Raw genomic sequence first — 14314 nt, 5'->3', positions numbered from 1 at the left:
TCTGAGCTAGTGGCCCATTGATTAACTTTCCTTTGCTAGTGAGCACTTAGTTTTGATTTCCAGAATGTGAGGCAGGAAGATGATGTAGGTGAAAGACTTTGTTGCTAGTATTGTGGTCTGTTTTAAAAGGGAGTGAAGATTAGTCAATAGCAGGACAACTCTTCCGGAGTTTTTCTGTTCTAAAATATGTTTTCCTACAAGTCTCTCATCTCTCTGCTGTCTTCCCTAGCAAAGAGTCCTAACAAAACCTTCCCAAACACTTTTTTTAGAGGGAAGCATCAAACTTTAAGGTGCTTATTAAAACTGAATTGACTTGGCCGCTGCAGGAACCAACAACTTACAGCAAGTAGAGATGAAAATCGTAATACGGTGTAATTTGGAGTTCTGACCAGGTAAGAGCTGTCTGTCTTCTGCAGAAAGGGACTCTGCTGAAGGCAGCTGCAGGTGGGTGTTGGATGTGATGAGAAATAATGGCCAGATCAATCGGGTGGTGTGGTGAGTTGATGCTGACTGGCACCAGCTGCTGCACTTTGCAGGTGCTGTTACAGCCCTGTTGCAGCCCAGCACGTTTATTTTTTTCCCAGAAAAGTGCCATTTATGAAATGTTGCATTTGGGTATTGTTGCCCAGAGGGGGAAGCTGATTCATGGCTTTGCTAGGGATTGTCTGTGTCATCATATTTTTCAACAACAAGGGAACCTGGGACGTGGCAGAGGATTTCCCCTGCCCCAAGGAGACGAGCACAAAATCCAAAACACTTTTTTTTAAATTAGGAAGTATTTTCCTTGAAAGAAGATGTACAAACCCCAAGAAGTAGTAAATCACCATCCCTCCCCTTTTACGCAGGTTTGCTGATGAACTGAAAAAAAAAAAACAACCGTCCAGTTTGGACTCTTCCCATCAAACAAACTCTGTGAGAGCTGTGAGCCGATAGTGGCCTGTTAGGTGAGAAAAGCAGTTGTAGAAAATCCATGGAATTAAGTTCAGAGCTCCTGGAAAAGTCACTTTAAAGAAAAGGGTTCTGTTTGTTGAAGCTGATGGAAGAATTCTAGGTGTCCCTGGGAAGAGAGAGAAAAGGTCAGCTGTTGCCAAATTGAGTACGACTTCAGATGTTAAACTTTGGGATTTTTTTTGACACTTGGCAAGGATCTGTGTTCTCCTGGCTTCAGGAGGCAAAGCAAAGCCTACACATACAACAGGGCCATTATGTGTACTTGGAAAAAAACATGAAAAATCACTGCGGGCATCACTTACGTGGAGATCAAGCTCTGTCAGTCGTTGCCCTCTTCTGTAAAACAAACAATTAATTACTGTCTTAATGAGAGGTAGGAATAACAACAAAGGTGCAGGAGTGTCTTCAGTTCTCCTGCTTCTCCCACTGGAGGAAGCCCCCATCCTCCCTGCTAACAGCAATCCCTCTGTAGCAGGCCAGGGGCTCAGAGCTCAGCCCCAGCCACCTTTACCTTTATTTTCCACTTTAAAATCCGACGGGAGGAGGTTGTCCTGCCGGTTCCCCAGCACAAAGGCCAGGAAGGAGAGTATGAGAGCATCAAGGATGCCGATGATGCAGAGGATGTACGCCCAGCGCACGGTGCAGGCGCCCAGTGTGTATTTGTCTGTCTTGTCCCCGCACATGCGCTTCACCTCGCTCGAGTCCCAGCCGTCGGGGTAGATCAGGCAGCCAATCATCAGCCCGGTAGCTGCAGGGAGAGGGAGACGTTACAGTGGCTGCCAGCAACCTGCTGAGCCGATACTGCGCGTGGAGGAGCACAGCACGGCTGCGTCCGGCCACAGACGCAACGCTACAAACAGATAAAATACTACAGACCGGCTACCTGGGCTGAAAGGTGCCCTGCGGTTGCCCATCACGTGTGGGTTCTGTTTTTTGGTGCTGCTGCAGCTGGGGAGGAGCAGGATCCGGCACACTGCCCCCCATCAAGGCCACGCTGCAGCAGCATCTCCCATCTCTGTGTTGCCCAGGCAACATCTCCTTCCTCCACATGCATCCCTAGCTGTGTCACTCCAAAGAAAAATGGGATGGATTCAGTCTGCACAAGGTGGAGAACCTTGTTACTACCCTGTGTGTAGCTCGATCTCAGCTTACGGTTTGCTAAGGTGGAGCTGCACTCAGCAGCAGCTTTGCAGGCAGATTAATTCTGCTTGTTCAGCTGCGATGGTTCCAGCCCGGCCGCGAGCCGCTAGCTCCTCCTGTGTTGGCTCTTATCACCCGACCCTGGCATATGCACGATCTCAATGGCTCCTCCAGCCCGGCCGCGGGCCCTTGGCACGTCACCCTTGCAGCTTTGCCACGGGAGTTGCAACAAACCCAGCGCCAGCTGCCAAAGGGCCATCTTCTGCCAAGCAGCTCGTGTCCAAAAAGCTCAGAAGTGTGGGTTTGGTTTTTTTCTCCCCCACATGCTCAGATAAATTGTTGTATTTGCTGGACAGGAGTGACTGGGTTCGGTAGGGAGAAGAGCCAAGCTCACCTGTGAGGCTTTGGAATGTGATCACCACAGGCTCCTTGCATTCTCTGCTGTTATCTTGGTGCAGAGCATGGAAGTGACAGGTCCTTTCTATCTTTTTGTGCAGGCATGAGGACCTCCCAGGCTCCTCTCACACCAGAAACAGCCCGGTGGTGGGAGCTCTGGACTAGCGTTCATCCCTGCCCTTTGTGGACATCCGCAGCCTCCTGCAGCAGCGAGATGCTCCCCACCCCATACTGGTGCCTTTTCTCTGTCACTGGGTGCTTCGTAAACCAGAAAATGCTTTTGGGGTGCTTGCCTCACCCTTTGCCAATGCTTTTTCTCCTTGGCTTGAGGACAGGAGAGCGGCAAGGCCAGCTGGCAGCTTCCTAGGTCTGCAGAGAGCATTTCTCTTTGTTGAGCAGCAGCTGGTTTCTCCTGTATTTAATTACTCTTCCCTGGAGCTAACAGCAAGGAGGCGCACAGAGAAATGGGGGAAGCTGGAAAAACATCGCTTCTCCTGTGAAAATGCACCCTGGTGCAGAGCAAAGGCCAGAAAACTGATCCTCTCATCGCCTGACCCCTTTTTAAAATAACTCCCAGAAACACAGCCACACCTGCGCTGCCCCGCGGCGGCTCAAAAGCTCCCCAGAGCCTCCCTGGTGCCGAGAAACTGGGCTGTCAGGGATGATTTGGGCTTATCCATGTGGCCGGAGCCACCTGCGCCTGGTTTCTCTCCCTCACCCAGCACAAAAAATGTACGTAAAAGCCCCAAATACAACAGGAAAGCCTTTCCCCTCTCTAGCTCCCTGGGAGGCTGAGCTGCCCCAAGCTTCTTATCTAAATCTTTGCTTGAGCTCATTTCTTTAGCCAGGAACCAGAGCAACCCCAATGCCACGGCCGTCTTCCCACGGAGTGTCGGCCGCGGTGGCCGGGGACGGCATGAATGATTCAGGAGCGGCAAAGGGGCTGGGCTGGGTTTCAGCTGAGGCTTCCAAGGCAGGAGCTGGGTTACCAGGTGTCTCAGGTGTCTCACTGCGTTGGGGGAAGAGATGGGGAAGGCTGGAGATGCACGGGGATGTGAGGATGAGCGGAAAAGTAGGAAAATGTGGGTGATGATGTCAAATTCTTCGGTTGGTCCCCTCCTCCTGTTCCACTTCCGCAGTACATCGTCCCCTGAGCTCAGGGAGCTACCGGTTGCTGCAGGGGGTATTGTAGGCACCAAATCACCCAACAAACGTTATCACCATATCCCCTATTAATTCCGACCAGATCCCTAATGCCACAGATCCCTGTGCCCCAGCCCTGCAGCATTCGGTGCTCTCGGACCGATGCTCTGAAGCCACAACCCCGCCGCACCGTGGGGCAGAGCAGGAGCAGCAGTGTGGAGCGATAGCCGGAGGAAAGCCCACCCCAGGTAAGCAGGGACATGCTATGGCTGGGCTGTTGGTGCCAGGTGGTTTCGCAGCAGCACATGGAGGGGAGCATCGCCCATGTGCAATGAGTCTGCTGGGTCTCAGCTGCTCTGACAGACTTTACTCACTGCAAATTCCCCACTGGTAACCAGTAAGGGGAAGCAAATGGGGCATGCAGGTTATGCTGGTGCCCTTTCCTGGCCAGCCCCCGCTCAGAAGAGTCAAGGCGGGGAGAGAGAGGGAAAAACAGCTCTGACCGGGCCATCGGCAGCCCCTGGTCCCGCTCACCTGCCGCCAGCTGCATCCAGGCGCAGACTTTGTAGACGGTGGCTGCGTTGCAGAAGAAGAAGAGGCTGAAGCAGAGGATGGAGCCGATGATGAGGAAGGTGGAGATGCCGACGAAGAACATGGCGGTTTTGAAGGCGCTGGAGGGGATGGTGCCAAAATCGAGCGGGCTGCCCTTGCAGATGAGCTCACCAGTGAGCGCGTTGCCGATGCAGTAGGAGAAGAGGCCGAAGTAGCCGGCCTGCGGCGTGTCGATGCTGTCGCCGATCCAGTACGGCTGGATGAAGGTCACCACCATCAGGATGGAGAAGCAGAGGGTGAAGAGGGCCCACAGCACCCCCATGGCCCGCGCGTTCCTCACGTAGTTGGTGTGGTAAATCCGCGCCGCCTCCTGCGCCGGCAGCAGCTTGGGCATGGCCGGGGTCACCGGTACCGACACCGCTCCCCGCGCCGCCCGCCACTGCCCTGCCCCGCCCCGCCGGAGAGCGGCGGCGGCGGCGGGACCGCCCCGGGGGGCGGCGGCGCGACCCCCCCCTCCCCCCGCTACGCAACGAACCGGGAGGAGCCGGGCGGCGCGGATCGGGATGCGCCGTGATGATGTCCCCGGGATGCGCCCTGTCCCACCGGGATATCCCCCATGATAAGCCCAGGACCCCCGGGATGCGCTCTGTACCCCCGGGATGAGCCCCGCAGCGCCAGGATGCGCTCTGTATCGCCGGGATATCCCCCCGGGATGAGCCCAGGACCCCCAGGATGAGCCCCGTGTCCCCAGGATGAGCCCCCTGCCCCCGGGATGAGCCCCATACTCCTGGAATGCACCCTGTGCCCCTGGGATGAGCTCTGTGCCCTCGGGAAACGCCCCTGGGATGAGCCCCATCCCCCCAGATGAGCCCGGTGACCCAAGGATGCACCCCGGGGATGTATCCCTCAGATGTGCCCCACACCCCTGGGATGCTCCCTCGGGATGTGCTCTGTGTCTTCCCTACGTGCTCTGGGATGCGCCCAGTGCCTGTGGGATGAGCCCAATGTCCCCAGCGCATGCCCCAGGCTCTGCCCTGGGACGCACCCCGTGCCTTGCTGTCCACCCTGGGATGCGCTGTGTGCGTCACCACGTGCCCAGGATGTGCCCGGCACCCCAGGATGTGCGTGTGCCCTGGAACGCGCATTGGGATGCTCTCCGGGACATGTCTTGCCCTACAGGATGTGCCAGGGGCTAGGCTGTGACCCCCAGGATCCACCTGGCCTGTGCTGTGCACCCCAGGATGTCTCCCAAACCCTGTGCCCCCTCCGGGGTGTCAGCCAGCCCCTGCGGCAGGGCCAGGCCTCTGCTTGGCCTCGTGTCCTGTCAGCCACCACGGCACCCTTCTTCAGGAGCCACATCTTTCCCGCATCCCAAGGGACCGCAGAGGCTCAACTCCCACCGCGGGGCCTGGATACCGCTTGCCAGTGTGACAGTCACCCCGCAGCCAGCGCCAGCCTTGGCGTCACCCCCGTGACCGTCGAAGGCCAGGGCTGCCCAGGCGTTAATCATTGCTGAGAGTGGCCAGGCCAACGCGGGCGTGAAAAGCTGTGTGGTTCCCAGGGCTGTTTGCCTTTCAGCAGCCACGTTCCCCACATGCAGAAAAACGGAGAGCAAATATCTGGCAGGGCAGGGTGAGGCGGCGGCCCACGGGATGGGGACATCGGCGGGTTCCGCAGCACCAAGCGAGGCCGGTGGGACGCTAGCAGTGGGGTGGGCTCGCTTCTGCCACACTTTGGGTTTTGTTGAGTGGGTTTGTGGCATCTGTGATCACAACGTTTGAGCGGTGGAGGATCTGGGAATGGAGGCCTTCCCACGGAGCGGAGCTCCTGCCACAGCTCTCGCATTGCCCGTGAACCCATCGGCAGCGCCAAGGAGGTCATTTGGGAGAACACCAGCTCCACGGCTCCCTGGAGGTCAGGAGAGGAGGGAGGACTGGAAATCCCCCCCAGGTCCATCACTTCATGTTCGCTTCGGCCAAAGGAGTTGCCAAAGGGCCAGTTGGCACTGCCGGCGTGGGGTGGTCGCCCAGGGACAGGAGCAAGACATCCCTATGGTGGCACCACCTGGCAGCCCAGGCATTGCTGTTTTCCCACCCCGGGCAGGGCGTCGCGATGCTGCCCTGATGCCACGAGTTGGGGTGCGATAGGAGCAGCCACGTCAGCTGACGGAGGCGCCGCTATAAAGCACCCGCTGGTCCCGCCGCAGAGGCACGGAGCGAGCCCGCCATGGCCAACGCGCTGCCCCTCCGCCTGCTCCTGGCCCTGCTGCTCCTGGCCCCAGCCCTGCCTGCGCCGCACGAGCGAGGGCTCATCTTCAACTTGGTAAGAGGGACGCTGACCCCTGTCCTCACCACAGCCCTGAGCACTGTGATGGAAGGGCTGGGGGGGTCCATGCTGCGGTGGTAGCAGCTACATGGCAGGAGGTTCCAGGGGGATGACTGCAGGCACTGAGAGCAAAACTTACTGCGGCTGGGGAAACTGAGGCAGGTGCGGACGGCGCGCTGGTGTTTCTGGAGTTGTGAGGGACCTCGGAGCCCGGGAAAGCAGCCAGGCAAAGGCTAAAAGTGGCTGGGACTGCAGCTCTTGGCCACCTGTGCCAGCCAGGACCCCCTCCCCGGGGGGCTTGCAGGGAATTGGGGGGGGGGGGGTGGGTGCTCTACTCCCATCTCTCAGCCCTGTTCCCATGAGCCCAGCAGAACGCAGCACCTCGGCGGGTGGTATTTTGGGCCAGACGGAGGAAATGCCGCAGGGTGGGAGGCTGGGGCCCGCTGGCAGTGGTGCTGAGCCCTGGCCGAGAGGTGCCTGACACCCACTCGAACCCCCCGGGGTGCACAGCTGTGAGGGGATTAATGGGGGACAAGAGGGTCCTGGCGCTCACGCCCTGCCTGGCGGTGCAGGACACCGGGGAGCTGTGCCTGCAGAGCGCCCAGTGCAAGAGCGGCTGCTGCCACCGCAGTGGTGGCCTGAGCCTGGCCCGCTGCGCGCCGAAGGCGGCCGAGTCCCAGGAGTGCTCCCCAAAGGTATGCGCTCCCCTGCTCCCGAGGCTGGCGGGGGATGGGGGTGCACCCCTCCCCTCGCGTCGTGCCTCCCTTCCCTGCAGAGCATCTACGGGGTCTACTACAAATGTCCCTGCGAGACCGGCCTGACCTGCGAAGCCGATAAGACCATCGTGGGCTCCATCACCAACAGCGACTTCGGCCTCTGCAAGGATCCTCGAGGCTGATGGATCGTGGTGAAGGAAAGGACCCCGCCATGCTACCCTGGCCACCCTTGTTCCCCCCGTGCTGCCCCTGCTCCCCTCCCTAGGGATGCCCGGACCTGCCCGTGCTGTGCAGGGGAGGGTTGAGTAAAGAGCATCTTCTGCCCAGCTGCAAGCTGGTATTTTCGCTCAATGCGTTTCCCCCGAGCCCGGAACAGGGGCAGCAGGATTGGAAGGTCCCAGAAAAAGATGCAGGGAGACGATGGCTTTGCTTATACGTGCACGCACGTCGTGCGCAATTGTGTCACAACCTCGCACGGGTGGCGGTTGTTGTACGAGCCATGGGCACCTCCACCAGCATCTTCTCCGGCTGCCAGATGTGCCGGAACTTTGGGAACTGGGGATGGATCCGGGGGGCAAGCTGGGAGGGATGAGGTGGCAAATCCCCTTAACCCTGCTCCCTCAAAGCCAGGCCCAGGTGGGGTGGGCTGCGGGGGGGAGGGGGCAGTGAGGGGGCTCAGAGGGAGGAGTGTGGGTGCAGAAGGGTTCCAGGGGGTGAGGGGCGTGAGGAAGAGGAGGCACCCGACTGGCAGAGCTGGGGGGGCAGCAGGAGGCAAGCGGGTCACTGGACGAGGAGGTTCTTGGCTTCTCCAGTGCCATCTTCACCCTGGTGTTTCTGTCTCGGGGGCACCCACAGCACCCACAGCGCCGCTCCCCATCACCCTGAGGGGCTGGGCACCCCACAGTGGCTCTGCACTGGGTGGGGGGCTGCGGGGGGCCATACCGGGCAGCTGAGGGTGTCCTGCAGGAAAGTTGCTTTCCAGGATGAGTGGTCCTGGGAAACACCTGCAGGAACACGGGAACACAACTGGGAGGGTGGGGGGTTCCCCCCCAATGGGGGGGGGGGGTGGGCATGGGCATGGGGGCCAGCATGGGGCCAGGGCAGGGGGTGCTCCAGGAACCCGCTGGCTCCTGCAGGCCTGGCTCAGCCCAGGGAAACCTGAGCTGGACTTTATTTTAAACTTGGGGTGGGTGGCGAATTGAGGGTCTTGGTCTCGTGGCGGTCCCGGTGGGACCCAGAGGATGAGGCCTGAAGGAAGGGGTGGGGGGACAGGGACAGCAGCTCCCGCTCCTGCGGCAGGCAGGCACCCCCGAGCAGAGCGAGGGGCATGGGGCAGAGGACAGGGGACACGGGACCAGGGGTCTCCCTCTGGCCTCACCATCTGCGTGGGGTCCTCAGCCCTGCACCAGTGAGGAACACCTTGGCGTCCCCCAGGACACATACTGGGGATACTGGGAGCCCAGCCTCGCGCAGGGCTCTGCATCCTTGGTCTGGGCAGGATGTGGCCAATGCCCAGGCTCCGGCCGTGCCAGGACCACCAGAGGGCAGCCGCAGCATGCCCACAGCCGGGGACCCCCCCCAACCCTGGGAACCCCCAGCCTAGCAGGGACCCCCCAACCCCCAGGGGCAGCTCAACCTTGGGGGGAGGGGGCCTGAAATGTACCCAGCCCCACTGCCCTGACACCCCTTGGGCCCCGCTTTGGGGGTCACCCCCCCCTGGATGGGGGGAGATATTGAGGGGGGAGGCCAGCCTGGGCCAACTCCTGGTGTATATGATGGGGATTTTGGGGTGTCCCCATTTTTGGGATGTCCCCATTATCAGGGTGTCCCCATTATTGGGGTGTCCCCATTTTTGGGATATCCCAATTTTTGGGATCTCCTCACTTTTGGGATGTCCCTATGTTAGCAGGAGGATGTTGGGGAGCACCAGGAGGTGGCTGTGCTGATTTGAGGCAGGGGAGGTGGGGGGAACACACATGAACGGCCCCGTCCCCTCAATCTCAGCCCTGAATTTACCGGTGAAGCAGCGGCTTTATTTTGGCAGCTCCTGCCTGGTAAATATTGGCTTAAACCGAAAAACCAGACGCCTGACTCACGGCGTCTTAACAAACACAGGAAGCGCCCCCCCCCCCCCCCGACCCCTCCACGGGGCGCCTGTGGGGTGCTGCCAGGCCTGGGGACATGTGGGGGGGGCCCAGGGTGGGGGGGCACCCTGAGTTGGGTATGTACAGAGCATTCTTGTGCGGGTCGATTTTGCTGAAGTCTCCCGAGAGGGGGTGCGTGTCCTCCCCCCATGCCTCCCCCCCAGCTCCTTCGGAGAAGGAAACGGGGGGGGCTGCACCCCCTCTGCAGGGACCTGACTTCACCCTTGGGTGATGGAGGGGTGCAAGAATTGGGGTGCTCCTTCCTCCCACCCTACTTTGCACACCTCCCCCCCGATTAAAAATCAACAAGCAGGATTACTGCGGGGGGGTCACCCCAAGCCCCTCCCCCAGCCTTGCACCCCACTTTGCACCCTCATCCCCTACCATGGGGTGCCCCTCCAATGTCTCCCCCTTATATAAGGGGGGGGGTTGGCCTGGAAGGCCCCCCCCTGCGCTTCCCCCGGGGCTGTTCGCACCCGGAGGGTACAGGATGTTCTCTCCCCAACCTCCCTCCTCCCTCCCCCCCCCCCCCCCCTTTCCGCCAGCCCTCGGCCTTCACCTCTTCTCCTCTGCGCTGCTTTAACCCTTTTTTGAACAAAACGTTGCCTTTTCTTCTCATTTCTCTTTTTTTTTCCTTTCTGCAAAGATGCGCTTGAAGCTCCTTCCCTGCCCATACCTGCACCCCCAATTCACCGCACTCCCCCCTCCTCCAGTCCACCCCCTGCCCACACCCCCAGCAAAGCCCCCCCCCCCAAAAAACCAGGGAGCACCTTCCCAAAAACCCCAAGAAAAAGGGAGTCCGGGAGGCGAGGGGCGGGGGGCGGCGGGTTACTCCTGCAGCCTTTGCCCCATGGGCAGGGGGGCTGCCAGCCCCGGGGGGGAGGAGTAACATGGAGGGGGGCTCCCCATGGAGCCTGGGCAGGGATCAGCCCCATAGCACCCAGCTTGGGGCAGTGATTGGGGGAGGGGGGAAAACCCCAGGCACAGTCATACCCCCCGCCCCGTCCCCAGTTTGCTGCAGACTGGTGTCATGCAGGGGCCTGATCCCGGGCCGTGGGGAAGGGGATCTCATGGGGTTTGGGTTGGGGATGCCTGGGCCTTGTGGCAGGGTTGTGCTGCGGGGATGCGCCCCAGGGGCTGTTTGGAGGCGTTTGGGGTGCCTGGAGCTCCCCACTTGCTTTTGGAGCTGGATTCTCATTTTCTCCCCGGTTTGGAGGGGGTGCAGCTTGGGGGAGGCGGTGGCCCCTCTCATCCTGTGACACCTCCATGGGTTTTCCTAAACCTGGGCCCAGTTTGCACCGTCTTGGGGAGATGGTTTAGGGATGGGGTTGGCGAGAAGCCGTCCTTCGAGCTCTTCACTGGAGAAAAAGAGACCTTTCTAGCAACAACAACCAACAAAATAAAAAAAAAAATTCATTAAAAGCTCTGGTTTGCCTGCTCTTGCCAAAACCAATTGTTGAAGATTTTTTTCCCGGCTTTGCCTTCACATGTGACGGAGGGAACAATGTCAGACGCTCTCCTGTTTTTCCGCTCCGGTGTTTTTCCCCAGGGTTGGGCAAGGGGAAGGAGCTGGCGGGAGGGCAAGGACCAGCTCTGGGCAAACCGCAGCTGTGGGGGCCCCGAAACCTGGTGCAGGGGTCCCCATTCCCTCTCCATCCTCAGGTTTGGCTTTGGGGTTTGGGGCACGGCCAAGGTGGGGGTCCCTTGAGGATGCTCCCCCAGCTCAGAGCAGCCCAGGGCTGAGGACTGACCAGCTCAGGGCAGTAGTGGAGGTTGCAAGTGGGACATGGGGATGCAGAGGTGGCCCTGGGGGGGACATCCAGGCACCCCCATGCCCCTCTGTGAACCCATCCTGATGCTTTCCAGCATGGCACAAGTGGAAAAACCCTTGGGCTGAATTATTATTTGTGCTGCTGGAGGAATTAATTAGTGTGATAGGGAGAGGTGGGGAGGGCAAGGGGGGCTGAGGGGCTTTGTTAGACCAGGGGGAGCTCAGAGCTGGGCAATTTGCCAGGGTGGCGGGGGGTCACCGCCAGCTGGGATCCCCCTCGCTGGGTATTTTTAGCATTAAGTTCCCCAAAATGCGGGTGAGCTGGGCTGGGGAGCGGGCCAGCACTGGGGGTAGGGGGGGAATGCAGGGGAGATACTGGGAGGGGGATGTGGTGGGGGTGCAGGGGTGGTGGGAGTGTTGAGGGAGATGGCGGGAGGATGCTGAGGGGATGACGTGGGGGGGGGTGCAGGGGGGCTGCTGGGGAGATCATGGTGGGGATGTTGGAGTGGTGAAGTTGGGAGGGATGCCGGGGGCTCTTGGGGGGGATGCTGGGGGCCATGGCGGGGGTTGACGCCAGGAGTGATGCGGGGGGCTGGTGCTGGGGGGGGACGCTGGAGGAAGGATCCTGGGGGGGTGATACTGGTGAGCTCACCGCCCCCCACCATCCTGCGAGCCCCGAGCAGGGGCGATGCCCCGCAGCAAGGACGGGGGTTTCGTTCCTGCACGCTCGGCGGCACGGGGCAGCCCCCGCGCCGTGTCCGTGTCCGCCCCCCCCCCCCGCCCCGGCTGCTGAGTCAGGGCCATTCCCTGCGCTCCCGCGACCGGTACATCGCGTCCCGGGGCCGGGCGCCTGGCTCCCCGCCCGCCCGGTGCTGCCGCCGGCCCCGCCGCCCTCCCGGTCCCGCACCTGGGGCTGGAGATACTGGGAGCCCTGGGAGCCGCGGGGTGGGCTTTCTTAAATTTTATTTTATTTATTTATTTTTTGGTGGGGGGCGGATGCAATCGTAGCACAGGGCTAAGTCACGCTTGCACGCGTCCCTCCCCCCACCCTGAGGCTCCCCAGGCACCCAAAAAGCATCGGGGCACCCAGGAGCGACGCCGCCACGCAGGAGGGGTGCACTCATATTTTGGGGTGCGGGTCCCTCTGGCAGGAGAGCATCCCCATTACTTGCGCTTGAGCATCCTCAAGGGTGCTGCACTCTGCTCCCAGCCGCTCCCTTGCACCCCGTCCCCCACCCTGGCGGGGAGCCCTGGCCGCCCCCCGGCTGCCCTCCCGCCCCGGCAGAGGCTGGTACAGTTCGTTACGTCCAGACCGGAATGTACTTTGTGTTAGAAGTGGCCGCAGGCCAGGACGCCGAAGCCGGACTTTATTTATCCTCCCGGCTCCGGCCTCGCTGCATCCTGCGGGATCGGATCCTTGTAGGGCTGGGGGAGCCCTGGACCCTGCCAGCCCCCCCACTGCTCATCTCCACTTGGGGGGCTGCAGGGATTTTTCCCTTTTTCCCCAAGGTGGAGGAGGGGAATAATTTGGGAAAATACTTTGTGTCCCATCAGTTGTAAAAGCCGTCCCTAGCGCATGGGGCTTGGGGACCGATCCAGCTTCCCTCTGGCTGGAGGTGCCCCTGCCTGCTTGTGTGAGTTCGGTTTTTTTTTTGTTTTTTTTTTTTTTTGCAAGGGGGAGCAAACTTTTTGTGGTTTTTGGAGCGAAAACTGGAAATTTATGGATGGGAAACGTGTGGGGAAAGGGCCAACCCTGGCCACGCTGGAGGGGACGGGGCAGGATCAGGCCTGCGATGGAGCTGGGGCTGAGTTGGGGGTCCCCCTGCGTGCTGAGGGTGCCTCGGCCTCTTTGCTGCTAAAAATTCATTGCTGGAGCAAAGGGGGGGAGGGTCGCAGCCGGTACAGGGACCACCCCGGGCTGGATCCAGCTGCTCGCCACCAGCCAGGCCTGACGAGGCCAGTGTCCCTCCCACGGCCTCTCCGCTAGGAAGATTTTGGGGGGATTTCCTGCAGAAAGTGGCTCGCTGGCTGCTCCGCACCCCTTAGGTCAAGCATCCTCACGCCAAGCAGGTGGTCTTGCCCCACTGTCCCCTCTGTGTGTGTGTCCCCGCCATGTCCCCACCGCTGTCCCTGCGGCCGGCGCAGCTGCACCCACGGCAGGTGGCGAGGACACGGTGTCCTGCTGCGCTCACTGCCTGTTGTGCAACAGCCACCCGCGTCTGCCGTAAACACCCGGCTCCCAGCTCCCACGCTGCTGGTGACAAACCGGACCCTCGGAGGGGTGCACGTGCCAGAAGGGTGCAGGGGGGAGTGAAGCCACACGGCATCGCTTGGCTTGGCCGCAAAAAGCGGCTTTGCTCCCCAAAATGGGCGGTGGGTGGGTATCTGGGTACCCAGCAGTGGAGTCATCTGCCTGGGGCCATTGATTTCAGCCAGGGCCATCGATTTGTGCCGTCACGTGTGGAAGGAAACCGGGAGAAAAACCATTTCCTCCACTCTCCAGCGCACTCAAGAGATTTACTGATGTGGCTTTGAGATGTGAAGCTGAGGCGGAGGGACGCCTCTCCTCCCTGCGCTCTCAAGATGGATTAACACCAGTTATTTTTAGCAGAAGACAAGGATGAATAAAAATATCCCCGATTTTATTTTAATTTTTTCTTTCTTTCTTTTCCAGGAACTGCTGCTCTCCCATCGCACAAGGTGCCAGGGGGCCGACACGAGGAATGACATTGCCAGCGGAGTGGGGGTCTCTGGGCTTTGCTCCCCCATTTTGGTGGGGGGCAACCCCTTCCCCTGGACCCCCCATCCTTTTGGGGCCGGGCAACGGCCACGCAGAAGGCATGAGGCTGGGTTAGGATGTGTACGGACAGCTGGATGGCAAGGGGGAACAAGCCATTGCCCTGGCAGCCGCCCCGAAGCCGGCTGGGATTATTTATGGAGCAGATTTCCTCCAAGTTGTGTTACAGGGATGGGGGGAACAGGTTCAGGCATCCCACTGCCCACGAAAGCGGAGCAAGGCGGAGGGGGGTCTGACACTGGTATTGCAGAGATTTGGAAGGTGTCTTTTTTAAAAAAAAACACTCCAGTGCTTTCTTCCCATCTATTTTGCTTTTATTTTTTCTGTGCAAACAAACAAATTTACCATTTTTGTGGTGCAAGAGCAAACCAGGCTGGAC

At 60.1% G+C, this 14314-nt stretch overlaps 2 protein-coding genes across 3 annotated transcripts; one reads left to right on the top strand and one right to left on the bottom strand.

Annotated features, from left to right (window-relative positions):
* Positions 1-763: 763 nt before the first annotated feature.
* LHFPL5 (LHFPL tetraspan subfamily member 5) lies at positions 764-4657 on the bottom strand. Of its 2 annotated transcripts, XM_086765712.1 has the most exons (4): positions 4165-4657; positions 1463-1699; positions 1254-1287; positions 764-1057 (listed from the first exon to the last, which is right to left on the bottom strand). In XM_086765712.1, exons 1-3 carry the CDS (start codon positions 4574-4576, stop codon positions 1271-1273), a joined length of 666 nt encoding a protein of 221 aa, XP_086621838.1. In that variant the 5' UTR covers positions 4577-4657; the 3' UTR covers positions 764-1057; positions 1254-1270. The 2 variants fall into 2 exon arrangements, with proteins under 2 accessions (XP_086621838.1, XP_086621837.1); XM_086765711.1 differs by lacking the exons at positions 764-1057; positions 1254-1287 and having other exon boundaries at positions 1443-1699.
* Positions 4658-6402: 1745 nt separating this feature from the next.
* On the top strand, positions 6403-7405 carry CLPS (colipase). Its single transcript, XM_086765943.1, has 3 exons — positions 6403-6504; positions 7080-7202; positions 7283-7405. The coding sequence occupies exons 1-3, from the start codon at positions 6409-6411 to the stop codon at positions 7403-7405; spliced, it is 342 nt and encodes a 113-aa protein (XP_086622069.1). The 5' UTR covers positions 6403-6408.
* Positions 7406-14314: the final 6909 nt, after the last annotated feature.

This window comes from Chlamydotis macqueenii, chromosome 23, assembly GCF_036417535.1.
Source record: "Chlamydotis macqueenii isolate bChlMac1 chromosome 23, bChlMac1.mat, whole genome shotgun sequence".
In the NCBI taxonomy this organism is placed as follows: Eukaryota; Metazoa; Chordata; class Aves; order Otidiformes; family Otididae; genus Chlamydotis; species Chlamydotis macqueenii.
Note: the sequence above shows the minus strand (reverse complement) of the source record. Positions and strands in the feature narration are given on the sequence as shown.

Bases quoted from the DNA above. Each gene is read 5' to 3' on its own strand.
- LHFPL5 (XM_086765711.1), bottom strand. From the start codon at position 4,576: ATGCCCAAGCTGCTGCCGGCGCAGGAGGCGGCGCGGATTTACCACACC. The intron at 1,700-4,164 runs GTGAGCGGGACC...CTCTCCCTGCAG, and splicing joins CTGGATGCAGCTGGCGGCAG to CTACCGGGCTGATGATTGGC.
- CLPS (XM_086765943.1), top strand. From the start codon at position 6,409: ATGGCCAACGCGCTGCCCCTCCGCCTGCTCCTGGCCCTGCTGCTCCTG. The intron at 6,505-7,079 runs GTAAGAGGGACG...CTGGCGGTGCAG, and splicing joins GAGGGCTCATCTTCAACTTG to GACACCGGGGAGCTGTGCCT. The intron at 7,203-7,282 runs GTATGCGCTCCC...CCTTCCCTGCAG, and splicing joins CCCAGGAGTGCTCCCCAAAG to AGCATCTACGGGGTCTACTA.